Source organism: Frankliniella occidentalis, unplaced genomic scaffold (genome assembly GCF_000697945.3).
Source record: "Frankliniella occidentalis isolate FOCC.00 unplaced genomic scaffold, Focc_3.1 Scaffold19, whole genome shotgun sequence".
Lineage (NCBI taxonomy): Eukaryota > Metazoa > Arthropoda > Insecta > Thysanoptera > Thripidae > Frankliniella > Frankliniella occidentalis.
Window position 1 is genome coordinate 1,081,969 of NW_026267149.1, and position 13,252 is coordinate 1,095,220.

Below are 13,252 nucleotides of genomic sequence, written 5' to 3' on the forward strand. Positions count from 1 at the left end.
GGCGGGGCGGGGCGGGGCGGCCTGTGCTGCACCGCACTCACCATGTACAGCGGGGCGCGCACACACCGCAGGACAGCACAGGACACGGAGCAGTTAGCGCCTCGTAACGGCGCACTTCCTCCTATACTCTGCCTGCCCGGCCTGGCGTAGCGTCGCGCGCACCGACACCGTTAAAAACAATGTAATAATCATTTTGAGATAACGCCGACACCGCGTCGTTGTTGTCGGAACGCACGTCAAAGTCACGCAAGCGCGAGCACGGGGGAGTACAGTAGAGGGTAGACCGAGTAAAAATGGTGAAAAATGTAAAATTTTGCAAAGCGAAACATCTGGTTTAAAAAATATTAGATGCGAATAAAATTACTTTCAAGAAAGCAAGATCTCTCAACATATGTATTTACAAATTTTCCCAACTATATCAACAATTTTTCTCAAAGTACGATTAAGCTGGATTGCCTCGGATTTTACTTTTTCAACCTCTGGAAACCACAGTGGTTCTTAAGATAACATGCTACATTATGCAGGGACCAAGAGATTGGCTCTCGCTGACCAACAACCTATTCTCACGGCTACACGAAACTACTCGATGAGAGAGGCGAGTTTTTCTTTGCGAGTGTTTTAAGGTGAAGGGGTGGAACACTTCCAGATGTACTGCCGGTGCGGCCTGCGAGTGGGCCGCGCGCGGCGGCCGGGCCAGGCCCGCCCTGGCCTTGCTGATCGTCCCACACGACGGCCTGCTCGTGCCCGCCCCACGGGGCCCGGCCCGCGCACTGCACACCGCTCCGGTAGCTCCACCGCACCTCCGCGCCCGAGCATTACCCCCACCCGCGGACCGGATGGAGGAGACCTTTTCTTTCAGGAAGGAGAAAAGAGACACGACCGGCCAAACCAAAGAAAATAACGCGCGCGCTGCTATCCTAGGAGAGCGCGACGTTTAACGAAATTATTCGCGTCCCTCCAGTTCCTGCCGAGGTTCCTGCCGCCGCCGCGGGGCCCCGGGGCGCGCACCTGGAGCGGCCGGGCCGCGGTCACGCGCGTCATTAAGACTGGACGCTGGGCCCGTGACGTCACGTCGCGCGCCCCGCACCTCACAAACCCTTCCGTTAAAATAGGAGGGGCAAAAAAGAAAAGAAAACTTTATAAAAGATATTTGTGTGAATGTTGTCAGCCTAGCATCATGCGTCGCCTACACATGTTTTTTTCCCCGCCCGCGCCGTTTATGATTTAATCAATGAATGATGTGTATCCACTCGAAAAAAATAAATAAATACAGAACTGCCTCAAAAATACAATTTCTATCGGTGTGGGATTTTGCCTGGTGGCGGTGCGCGGTCGCGACACTATAGGGGTCTAGCCCACACGTGCAGCTCAGGAAACAAACGATATTATGAATATTGATCGCAGCGGCGCGGCCCACGCAGCGCTCTGCAGAGCGAGGCAAGTCCTCGCCATTTTCCTGGCTCGGCGCAAAAGAGAAGCCCCGCATCTCTTGGGCCGGGCCGCGGCGGATACGGGGACGTGCGGGGCGGACCGCGGCAGATACAGGACAGACTGCCCGCGGCCCCGAGTGGCGTGTGGCAGCGCTCCAGAGAGAGCCGGGGCGCTAGAGGTGGTCACCCTCCTCCACCCCCAGAGAGATCTCTCTCCGACCCGACGAGCTGCACCCCAGCGGGAGCAAGTACAGTGCACCCGTGCACAAGGCGATTGGGAACGATCGTCCAGAAAATACCTCCCTTTCATCTCCATATTCATTTGGTAAATTTAGGGGGCTTGGCGCCTGCGGGACTCAGGGTAGGCCACCAAGCAGTACACGCCTGCACTGCACGCAAGATGTTGCCTACCAGCCAGGCGCTGACAGCCTGGAAGGGCTTGCCTTGAAAAGTTCGTAGCGAGGAATAATAGGCGTACTTTCTCGATGATCCCTTCTCTTTGAGGTATTTGAGGTATTGCACGAGAATCGGTGCTAGAGGTTCTATCAAATAAATCGCAAGCAACTTGTGCTAGTCACAGCGTTCCACAAGAAAGTTAAACGGACTACAGATAATAAAGTTAACAAATCCCCACACAAAACGTGCGTTCCGTACCAAGAGGCTTGTACTGACGTAGTTCTGCTCTGCTGAGTGCACGCGTGCAGGTGGATATTTGCCCAGGCCGGGAATGAGCCATCCGGTGCATGCACCACACTGTAAACAAATCCCAGGTGCCGAGCAGCAAGGCGACTAAGAGATCGTCCAGAGAGAACTTCCTCGGATTCAAATGACATATTACGGGAACTCGGCGCCTGTGAAACCCATGGTAGGCCACCCTGCCGTACACGCATGCGCTGCAGGGAAAATGTTGCCTATCTGTCGGGGCGCGGGGCGCTTTGAGAGGAAAAGGGTCGTGGGGATAACTCCTCAGGTTTTGAGGACGTCTTCTCAAAAAGTGAGGGAAATTCTCACATTTTTTTTTGAGAAGAGTTACTCAAATTATGGGGTTTCCTTGAAGTTTTTTTCCCTAAAACACAAAACAAAAAAAGAAACAAACCAGACGCCGTTTCTACCGTGCGCTCAGGGTACGGGATTTGATTTTGCACACCTGGCCGTCTTGGCCGCTGCTCCGCCCCGTCACCGCTGCCCCCGCGGTGGGCGCATACCTCCACCTCTGGCCGCCCAGGGCGCGCCACCTGCCGGCCGCCGCCGTGCGCCGCGCGGGTAGGCAGCCCACCTGGCTCGCGCGCAGGCTGGGCCGCCTGCTCTGCGGGGGCTTGCGCGGCCAGGCGCAGGGCAGGTGGAATATCCAAGAAGGAAAACGCCCCGCCGGGTCGTCGCCACGCCACGCTACGCCAGGCCGCGACAGAGTGCGACGCCGTTGATAACCGACGCCGTACGCTTCCGGTTGGTTCTGCGAGGCACGAGTGTTTGGCGCGCGCAGAGCAAACAGAGACTACCATTTGCATACCGGGTGTCGATGAGGACGGGCAGGTTGACGCGGGGCGGGGCGGGATTGGCGGGGCGGGGCAGGGCGCACCAGCCAGGCGCCGACTAATGAGGGCGTAGCAAAGAAGACCATACTCTGCTATTACTCGCCAATCTCACTTCATTGGTGCCGGCGCGATGATGACCGGCTGAGCACGGCGGGCGCACGCAGCTCCACCAGCTCGCGAGTTGCGCGATCACCCGGCGACGGCCGGGCTCGGGTACTTTATTACGGCTCACCAGGAAAGTTTTTATAGACTCCAACATCTTATTTTTTGAAAAAAAAAAAAAAATATCACTTTTATACGGCGGCCGCGAGTACAGCCCGACTTCTACGACGGGCGCAGCCGACTCCCGTCGATGACTACTCAATCAAGACAAGGGCGATATCCGAGGCAACATCTCTTATTCTAGCGAGGCCCCAAAACAGTATACGCTACACACAGTCAAAGCCAACAGGAGGAGGTTTGCGGAACGGTACAACCTGGGTGGTGAGTATGAAAACCAACAACTCTTTGTACTGCGTCAAATTCAAAAGCTTGCCAAGGAGAGGTGCGTCTACGGAAGCGGAATAATGGGAAAATAATGATAAAAAGCTCGCAGGATATATTGCGCAACTGGGAAGATGCACTTAGTGAGCCCGGCAAACGAGTGTCATTTGCTGTATAATCAGTCAAGGCGACACAGAGCAACTTAGATATAAAAAAAGTTAAAATATGCGGAAATCATAAAGAGTGCTGGTATCGAATCGCAAATCGGTGCAGCGAGGTGTGGTAGCAGCATCAAAAATAACGATAACGTTTAAATATATCACCAGAAGTTGGCGAGTTTCGGTGTGGAGCGGGGGCTCACCTTCTTCCACTTGACGATCGCAGCAAAAGCGGCACAAGCAAGTCGACATTAGTGCAAGTGCCATGAGGAGAGCGAACGTGATTGCGATTGTGAATGAGGTGGAGTGCAATGCGGTTCGTCGCGGGGGTTCCTTCTAGAGGGGGAGGGGGGGATAACTTTTACTTTGTCTCCCGCTTTGGACTGACTGCTGTCAGCCCTCGGCTTCGGCTGGTCCCGAGAGCGACCAAATAGGGCTCGGCGGCTTGGCGGGCGCGCGCTTCGAGAGCTCATCATACTTTGGGGGTCTGTCGTCGTCTCCTACCTGGAAGTGGAGGATGATGGTCCAGATGAGGCCCAGGGTGAGCTTGGGGTTACCGTCCACGATGTCCTCGGCGCGAATGTTGACCAACTTGATCTGGAGAAGGACAGAGAGCCGTTGGGTGAGTAGATCCGACAGAGCAAAGAGAACAAGCTGTACAAGACGACGGAAATGGGCGTATAATTACCTTCTTGTAAAACAAAAAGTCGAGGCACATCTGGACGTTCTGCATCATGTGAAACCGCATGGCGCCTCTCTCGCGGGGCTGCTGGAACAGAGGTCGGGCATTCTTTCAAAAAACCACTCCCACATACATCTTTATTGATCTCATTTACGGCGCCTAAACACGCCCATCAGCCGCGGCATGGCAAACTTTTAAGACAGGACACCATCAGGAAAACGATCCGCCCGGGCCAGGGTAGCCAGATTGTTATTCCGAGAGCAATTTCGCGGACGAGGGAGGCCATGAAGTTTCTAGCCCGTCCTTTTGAGCACGCACAGCCTGGTGGCCAGCCTGTGGCGGCCATAGCCCAGCCCAGCCCAGCCCCCCGGGCGGGGTGACGCGCCGTTCTCGGAAAGGCTGCTATGGCCGTGCCTCATGTGGCCGAGTGCCTGATGGTGCCTGCTCAGGAACTGCCATGCGCTGGGCTGGGCCTGCCCCGGGCCGTGCCGTGCCCCGCGACACCCTCACCGCCCTGTTTGCGAATGCCGATCCAATGCGACACGGCCGGTCCGCGCGACATGGCGCGGTGGGCGGGGCGGGCGATTGGATTGGACCGACCGACCGATATCCACTCTCAACTCTCTGGCTGGCCACTCTGCATTATGTGGATTCCCAAATTTTGACATTATTTTCAAATTTACAAAGGGGTCAAATTTAGCCAGTGTTTATTTTATGTTCCAGAGGTCAAACTAAAAACTCTGTGGGCACTTTGCATGCCAGAATTCTGGAATTCCTCTTTGAATGCTAATATGTGGCCTCTCTGCTTTGAATACAAAATTCTTAAAGAGAACGCCAACACTTAGCATATTTACAAAATTTGTCACAATATCTAAATGAGGCCCACGTAAGAACTTTTTTTTTTTGAATAATTTTTAAATTGAAGTTGAGGAGGGTCAAGTGTCGAAGTAAATTAATGGAGTTTTCTCAAATTTATATTTAGAAATAAAGTCCAACAGCAAATATTAGGACGGCAGTTTAAAACTTCTCCACGAAAATAAAGCAACAAGCAATTTCGAGTTGGCCGACGTGCCCGGCTGCTGTGCCGCCTCGAGCATGGGGGTCTGGAAGTCGACACTTTTCGTTTCAAAAGCCGATCAAAATACGGCAATCTCCCGCGGTGGGCCGCCAATTAACCACGCGCGGCGAGCGAGCCTCCTCGAGCCTAGGCGTGGCGCCCTGGGGCGGGAGCCCCGGCGGGGGGAGGGCTCTGCGCCGTGTCATTCGCGAGCGGGTGTCGCCGTCCTTGCCGCCTACCATTGCCACACGCGGGCGCCGTGTGCCGGTCGTAAAAATACGTGTTGTACTCACCAGAGTCTCCCCCGAGAGGACCTCGAGCAGCGAGATGAGGTTGTGTCCATCGCGCAGGTCCTCGAACAGGTCCGTCACGTGGCGGTTCACCTGCAGGCAGAGAGGGGCGTGTCATGTCACATGCAGGCAGGCAGGCTGGCCCGCCCCACCCACCCCACACGTCGCACAGTGTGAGCCGAGCGAGCGGGCGCTACCGGCAGTCACGACCAGGAATAGGCCATAGACAGCCATGGGCCTGGCCATGGGCCCCCAGTAGTCATAACGACAAGGGGCGTAAATCCCCATGAGATTTATAGGGCGGCGCCATGAGCCACGGGTGTCAAAGGGGCGCCGCGACGCCTTATACGGTCGCAACAACACACACACAGACACACACTCCACACGCATTGGTTGCACAAGGTGTCAAAAAGCAAAATAGTCGTGCTGGAAAAATGTTTACTGAAACAACAAAGTGTCAAAAACAGCAAGAGACAACTATTAAAGAGACTGACAAAACTACAACGAGCAGCAAGTGAGCACAGTCAAAACCAAGGCAATACAAAAATCAAAAAAAGTAAAAATAAAAAGTTATAAATCATGCGCGTACAAACAGTCAGTTTGATTTTAGTGCCGGGAGCGGCAAACCACACGTTACTGTACGAAGCCTGCAAGAGGAAACTGCAGTGAGCCGATGACAGACTAAACATCCATCTGGAGCAGTCAAACACATGCATCGCGTGGCAAGGACACTCGCAGACGCGCGGCGTTCTACCACAACTGAACTACTTTTTTGCATCAGACAGCACTTTGTTGCGAAAAACAATAATTACAAAAAATGGAAACTACAAAAAACAGTCACATCGCATCCTCAAGTCGAGCAGAACTGCAAGCCCGCTTACGTTTGGCGAAAGAGGCCCGGCGGCCGCGGTCCCGGGCACGACAGTGAGGAGGGTGTAGGTCTGCAACAAGATCGGGAAGGGATTGAGTGAGGGTGCTCAGGGGGGCGGCCAGTGTGGGGCGACGGAGGGGTCCACGGTCCACGTTAGTGGAGCGAAATCCGCGGGGCGGCGCGGCTCAGGCGGCGGTACGTCAAACACGAGGGGTCGTAAAGAGACCCATAAGGAGGGCGCGACATGGAGCGAGGGCGAGCGAAGGGGACTCAAAAGGACCGACAAGTCGGCAAAATATCAAGATTATTATTGCTGTTGTTGTAAAAAGTAAGACGTGGATTGTTTGGAGCACAAAAAGAAATGAATGTATTTATAAGATTTTACTTCCTATTTTGGTGCAGGCTTTGAAAGGACGGTCCGCGAATGAGTAACAAACAAGAAAAGGTTATTGGTGCTTTTACAAACTTGGAAATGTTCGACCTCAGCGCATTCGCGAGGAAGCTGGAGGATATAATGATTGGGGAGGGGAATCAATCAGCATTAACTCAATTATCACACCAGATACACACCTTGACATACTTCCAGTGCTGCAGCGGCCGCGTGCAGACAGACAATGCAATGGGTTAATCAACAGATCACAAGACACGACATTATCAACTGCAAGAAAACTCAAGTAAACCCTCTGTTTTTTGTTCTACTTTGTTTTTCAGAGAAAAATAAACGCTATGCAAACAAATTTTTGCCAACAACTTGTAGTATAAACGCCGACCTTGCTTCAAAACAGAATAAGCCACATAAGCTGATATTTCTATGCATAGGGGAACCCTGACCAACAACCGACACTCGCGTCCGGTCCTGCAGCCGCGCCTTTGTGCCGAAAAAAAATGGCTCGTCGACCTGGAATATCTTGTGAGGCACGGCATAGCTGAGTCACGACGCGAGTAAACATACACGCGCACACACACACAGACAGTCTTTCTCGCTCCTTCGCACACACGTCCTGCCCGTTACAAGTCATCGGTCGGCCGATCGCGTCATGTCGCGTCACGGTGTGTCACATTACGTCACGTAAGGCTTCGCGTTACTCGGCGGACAAGTCCGAGTGTGGGCGCGGCGCTCAAGGAGGAGGAGAAGGAGGACGGACGTGACGCTGTCTCCGTCTGTCTGTCCGTCCGTCTGTCTATCCGTACGTCTGTCTGCTCGTCCGTCTGCTGTCCGCGTGCCCATACGACAAGTCCATCCTGTTTCCGGTCAGCGGCGACGGCAGCACAAGACGTTCCGGTCGTCAGCACGGCCGCCGGTGCAGAGCGACGGGATCTAAATCTAAATAATAGAAAGAATAAAAATGCACAATAACTGCACATGCTGAAGGAAAACGAGAGGAAAAAAAACTACTCCGCATGAGCACAACACATCCTGCCGGTCGGTCAGAGCTAGCCGCCTGTGAGGTAGGCAGGCGCAGGCCATGCAGCGCACGGGTGCCCCGCGGTGGCCTACCCCACAGGCGGCCCGGCCCTCCGTCCGCCCGCAGCCCGCCAAGTGCGGCCGCACGCAGGGGATGGCCGAGGGATGACACCCGCCCCGCCCCGCCAGCCCACTACTCATATGGCTCCAGCCCGTGGAGGTGAGGGGGACACACGAGCCGTACAGCCCTGGTCAATATTGGCACAGCGCGCGAGCCGGGAGCCCGCGCACAGCATACACAGTCCCACCCACTAAGGAAAAGGGACGGGAACGTCTGCTGCTGAGGAAGCGTCCGTGCCGTGCTTATTGCTGCTGAGTACGGACGGAGTACAGAGGACTTTCTTTGACAAGTACGATTGTGGAACAACAGTTAACTTTCCCCCGTACCCTACTTTAATGCAAAGCTGTTTGTAACGCTCACGGAAATTATAATTTCGTAATCACAGGTGTAGCAAAACTTACTCTTACGTATGAGCAAAACTGCTATTTTTGGCAAATTTCTTCGTTGGCTTAGTAAAGGCAATAGTTGTTGTTGTATTATTATTATTGTTCTTGTTCTTTGCCTGCACTGCACTGCCTTGTATAAAAATACCATGATCACCAGAGCTTTCCTGTAAACCTAAAGTGCTAAAATAAATCAGTCTACGGCGAAGTCTTAAAGCTGCCTAATCTATTGTGCACCTGATTATTAATCCTCAAACGCAGTCGCATTAAGAACCAATTGAAGAAGTTTTGTGACCTGAGGAATTGTGATCTGTCAAGATAACCTATCCTGTCACGTGTGTGAAAGCGTCAAGCTAGCCCCGTCAGTTCTCTACTGACATCTCAAGCAATGGCTACTTTCGGAGCCAACATCCCGGCGCCCCTTTCGTTCGAAGGGGATGTGGCGGCTAATTGGAAGAAATTTCACAAAAACTTCAAGATTTATCTTGGGGCTACAGGAAGAGAAAAGTCAGCCGCGGATGTGGCAGCTATGAATGAAGGTGCTAAGAAGGATTACTATGACTCATTAGGCAAGCTCTTACTCAACATTGCTGGCGATGAAGCCACTACAGTGTCATCGTCCTTTGGACTCAACGACGATGAAGAATTCAACTATATTGAGTTGGTCAAGAAATTTGAGGAATACTCAGCCGAAGATGATAACGAGACCTATATCAGGTTCATGTTTAATAGAACTCGTCAGAGAGACGGGGAAACGTTTGATCATTTCGTAGCGGAAGCAAGAAAAAGAATCAAGGCATGTGGGTATGGTAACCTAGAAGACAGCCTTCTAAAGGACAGAATTGTCGAAGGTGTACGTAGCCAGAAATTACAGCAAACTTTGTTGGCAATCAAAAACCTTGACTTGAAGACAGCAATCAGTGAAGGTAGAAGCGCAGAATCAAGCACAAGGTATGTCTCAGAGATTCAGCAAGAACTTGCCTCGACAGTATCAGTGAATGCAGTTAGAAACCATAAACAGTACAAAAGTCAAGATAAAGGACAGTATAAAAATCAAGACAAAGGGTTCAAGAAACCAGACAAGCAGGAGTTTGACTGTACAAGATGTGGATACAGCCACACATATGGGAAATGCCCAGCATATGGCAAGACCTGTGTAAAGTGCAAAGGGAGAAACCACTTTGCGAAAATGTGTAAAACTCAAGCAGTGCATAATGTACAAGTTGAAGAAAATGATCAGAACAACTTGAATAACTTTGACTATCAAGTTTTATTTGCTGATTCAATTGGAATGGAAGTGATCACTTTGAATAGTTTAGCATCCCAAAAAGCTAAACCACCTCAAGAATACAGGCAAGAAATAAAAGTGGGAAACAAAATCATCAACTTCAAACTTGACCCAGGGTCACCAGCATCGATTATCCCACCTGAAGAACTAGAGGCATTAAACATTGAAGAATCTGCTATAATCCCAGCAAACATCTACATCAAGCCATTTGGTCCAGACTCCCCAGTAATCAAGGCAGTGGGAAGAGTGAAAATTCTAACTAAAGTTGGAGGAAAAACCAAGCTAGTAAACTACATCATAGCACCTGGAGAAGTGCCATTATTTGGTATTGCAGACTGTGAAGAATTTGGCTTAATTGTCAGAAAAGTAATGTCGATTGACTCAACCGAACATGCCATCCAGACCAGTGCTAAGGAAGAATTCGCCCAGAAGAACAGGGATGTCTTTGAAGGACTAGGAAAATTCCCAGGTGAGCACCCAATTCTGACTAAACCTGAAAGTGAGCAAGTGATCAGGCCAGCCCTGCGCCGCCCTAAAGTAATCAATGACAAATTAAAATCAGCGCTAGAAATGCTAGAGACCAGAGGTGTAATCAAAAAAGTTGACCATTTAACACCTGAGTCATGGGTCAGCAATATTGTAATTGTGACAAAACCAAATGGGAGCATTAGAATCTGTGTTGATCCGGTGGACTTAAACAAATCTATACTCAGAGAGCCTTATTTAATTCCCACTGTAGCTGAGATCAGTGAAAGGCTAAACCACCAAAAGTTCTATACTCTACTAGACCTAAAAGATGGTTTTTACCACATTGAACTTGATGAAAAATCAAGCTACAAATGCTGCTTCTCAACTCCTTTTGGTATCTTCAGGTTTCTCCGATGCCCATTTGGATTGGCCTCAGCACCTGAGTTGTTCCAAAAACTCAATGAACAAGTTTTCGGCGGGATCCCCAACGTGCTCATCTACTTCGATGATGTCCTAGCGTTTGGCAAGACCGAGGAAGAACATGACAAAGCTGTGGCTGCAGTAATTCAAAGAGCACGTTAGTGTAACATCAAGTTCAATCCCGACAAGCTTCAGTTCAAGCAACAGACTGTAAATTATGTTGGCCATACGTTCAGTGAGAAAGGGATGTCTCCCAATCCAGAGAGAGTTCAGGCAACTTTACAACTAGAGCCACCCAAGAATAGGAAGGAATTGCAATCATTATTAGGAACATTCAATTATGTTAGAGATTTTATACCCAAAATGAGCCAAATCACTGAAAATATGAGGAAACTATTGAAAAAGGATACAGTGTGGCAGTGGACTGAAGCTCATACTGCTGACCTTGAGAAACTAAAACAACTCATCTCTTCTGCTCCTGTTCTAGCAAGCTTCGACTCGTCCAAGAAAATTATTATCCAATCGGATGCCTCTCAGTCAGGAGTTGGCTGCTGCCTCCTACAAGAAGGACATCCTGTGGCATTTGCATCAAGAGCTCTAACTGACAGTGAGAAGAACTATTCAGTAAGTGAGAAGGAGCTGTTAGCCATCACTGTTGCAACACAGAAGTTTCACAACTTTATTTTTGGATACCCAGTAGAAGTTCAAACTGACCATTTGCCTTTAGTACCGATGATCAACAAAGAAATTTATAAATTAGGATCAAAGACGCTACAAAGGTTAAGGCTCAAGCTACTAAAATATGAACTGCATCTTGTTCATGTCCCAGGGAAAATGATGTTTATGTCTGACCTATTCTCGAGAACAGCAAGGGAAACAATTGAAGATGAGTCAACAATGATTGAAATGGTCCACAGTTTGTCAATGTCGTTACCGATAAATGACTCACTACGATCAGCCTTGGTTGAAGCAACAGCGAGTGACATAGGCCTCCAAACTGTCATGAAATATTTACGGGAGGGATGGCCCAAGCATGCTGAGCAACTGTCTGCGCAAGCATTCCCGTATTTTCAAGTGAGGAATGACATTTTCTGTGAAGATAACCTGCTGTACTTCAATGATCAAGGGCAGCCAAGAATCATAGTTCCAGCATCTCTCCGAGCGGAAGTACTCAAATTAGTTCATGGTCCAGCTCATTTGGCAACCGACAGATGCCTTTCAAGAGCGGTTCAAGCATTCTATTGGCCTGGTTTATCCAATCACATTCAAGAATTTATAAAACGGTGCCAGATATGTAAGAAGTTCCTGCCCATGCCAGCAAAACATCCATTGCATCCTCATCCATTGCCAAATTTAATGTGGGAAGCAGTATCAATGGATATTGCCTCAGTGGGTCCAAAAGATTATCTTGTCATGTATGACAGTTATAGCAAGTGGCTGGAAATTTTAAAGCTGCCAAGCAAAAGTGCGTCAGCTGTTGTTGATGCGTGCAAAAATGTCTTTGCAATTCACGGCTTTCCTCAAAAAATAGTCTGCGACAACAATCCTTTCAACTCTTTTGAGTTTAAGAGTTTTGCCAAGGAGTGTAATAGCACAATAATATTTACCAGCCCTCATCTTCACCACAGCAATGGAAGAGCTGAGAAAGGTGTCTCAATCGCCAAATTAATTCTAAGAAAATCAATTGAAGAAAGGTCTGATTATAGAGACTCACTGAGAGAATACAGAAACACTGAGATACCATCAATGGGTTACTCGCCAGCTCAGCTAATGTTCTCACGGAAGATGCGAACCACTCTACCAGTCACCAATCAGGACCTCAAGCCTGTGGTACCACAGTCAGTTAAATCAAAGATGTTAAATCAACAAAGAAGAACAGAGAAGTGGTATAACAAGTCTGCCAGAAGGACTGAATGCAATTTCCAGCCTGGAGACCCGGTCATAATCAACCTGGGAAACAAAGGCGAAACCTGGAAAGAAGGAAATGTTATAGAAAAATGCAAAGAGCCAAGATCGTTCCTGGTCCAAATGAAAAATGGAGGGCAAGTGCGAAGAGCCACGAATCACATGAGACCTGACTACCAGCAATCAGAAATTCCGTGGGACCCCGTCTACGACATGATAAGGAGGAGAAATGTTCAGAAAAGTCTAGAAAGGTCAGAACAAATCAACCAAGAAAGAGAGAAGACTGAAACAAACCAAGAAAAAGATAAGACTGAAACAAACCAAGAAAAAGATAAGACTGAAACAAACCAAGAAAAAGATAAGACTGAAACAAACCAAGAAAAAGATAAGACTGAAAAAACCAAAGAAAAAGAGAAGAGTGAGAAAATCTATCAACTTATTGTACCTGATTGGATGTTTAAAGAAAATTATGTCACTAGGGCAGGAAGAACTGTTAAACAAACATCAAGTTTCACGCCCTCATAGAAATGTTAATTGTTCGCTGATTGTAAATGCTAAAATCATTCATTTTATTAATTGATCATTAATTGTCATTGCACATACTTCAATTTTAACCAATGTTTATTGTTGTCTTAAACTCATAACCCTTTTGATGGGGAAATGTTGTATTATTATTATTGTTCTTGTTCTTTGCCTGCACTGCACTGCCTTGTATAAAAATACCATGATCACCAGAGCTTTCCTGTAAACCTAAAG

At 49.2% G+C, this 13,252-nt stretch overlaps 2 protein-coding genes across 29 annotated transcripts in view; one reads left to right on the plus strand and one right to left on the minus strand.

Annotated features, from left to right (window-relative positions):
* LOC113206569 (dystonin) overlaps positions 1-13,252 on the minus strand; it is a 192,514-nt gene that overhangs the window by 83,397 nt on the left and 95,865 nt on the right. For 18 of the 28 annotated variants that reach the window (XM_052264480.1, XM_052264473.1, XM_052264474.1 and 15 more), the window contains 5 exons: positions 7,077-7,094; positions 6,517-6,576; positions 5,639-5,728; positions 4,295-4,375; positions 4,111-4,203 (listed from right to left, as the gene is read on the minus strand). In XM_052264480.1, coding sequence (XP_052120440.1) covers positions 4,111-4,203; positions 4,295-4,375; positions 5,639-5,728; positions 6,517-6,576; positions 7,077-7,094 — 342 coding nt within the window. The remainder of the gene's footprint in view (positions 1-4,110; positions 4,204-4,294; positions 4,376-5,638; positions 5,729-6,516; positions 6,577-7,076; positions 7,095-13,252) is intronic. The other 10 variants (XM_052264493.1, XM_052264502.1, XM_052264503.1 and 7 more) reach the window with 3 other exon arrangements.
* LOC113206570 (uncharacterized protein K02A2.6-like) lies at positions 8,678-13,246 on the plus strand. The gene is made up of 2 exons (XM_026422699.2): positions 8,678-10,748; positions 11,079-13,246. The coding sequence occupies exons 1-2, from the start codon at positions 8,804-8,806 to the stop codon at positions 13,019-13,021; spliced, it is 3,888 nt and encodes a 1,295-aa protein (XP_026278484.2). The 5' UTR covers positions 8,678-8,803; the 3' UTR covers positions 13,022-13,246.

Bases quoted from the DNA above. Each gene is read 5' to 3' on its own strand.
- LOC113206570 (XM_026422699.2), top strand. From the start codon at position 8,804: ATGGCTACTTTCGGAGCCAACATCCCGGCGCCCCTTTCGTTCGAAGGG. The intron at 10,749-11,078 runs GTTAGTGTAACA...CTCCTGTTCTAG, and splicing joins TGCAGTAATTCAAAGAGCAC to CAAGCTTCGACTCGTCCAAG.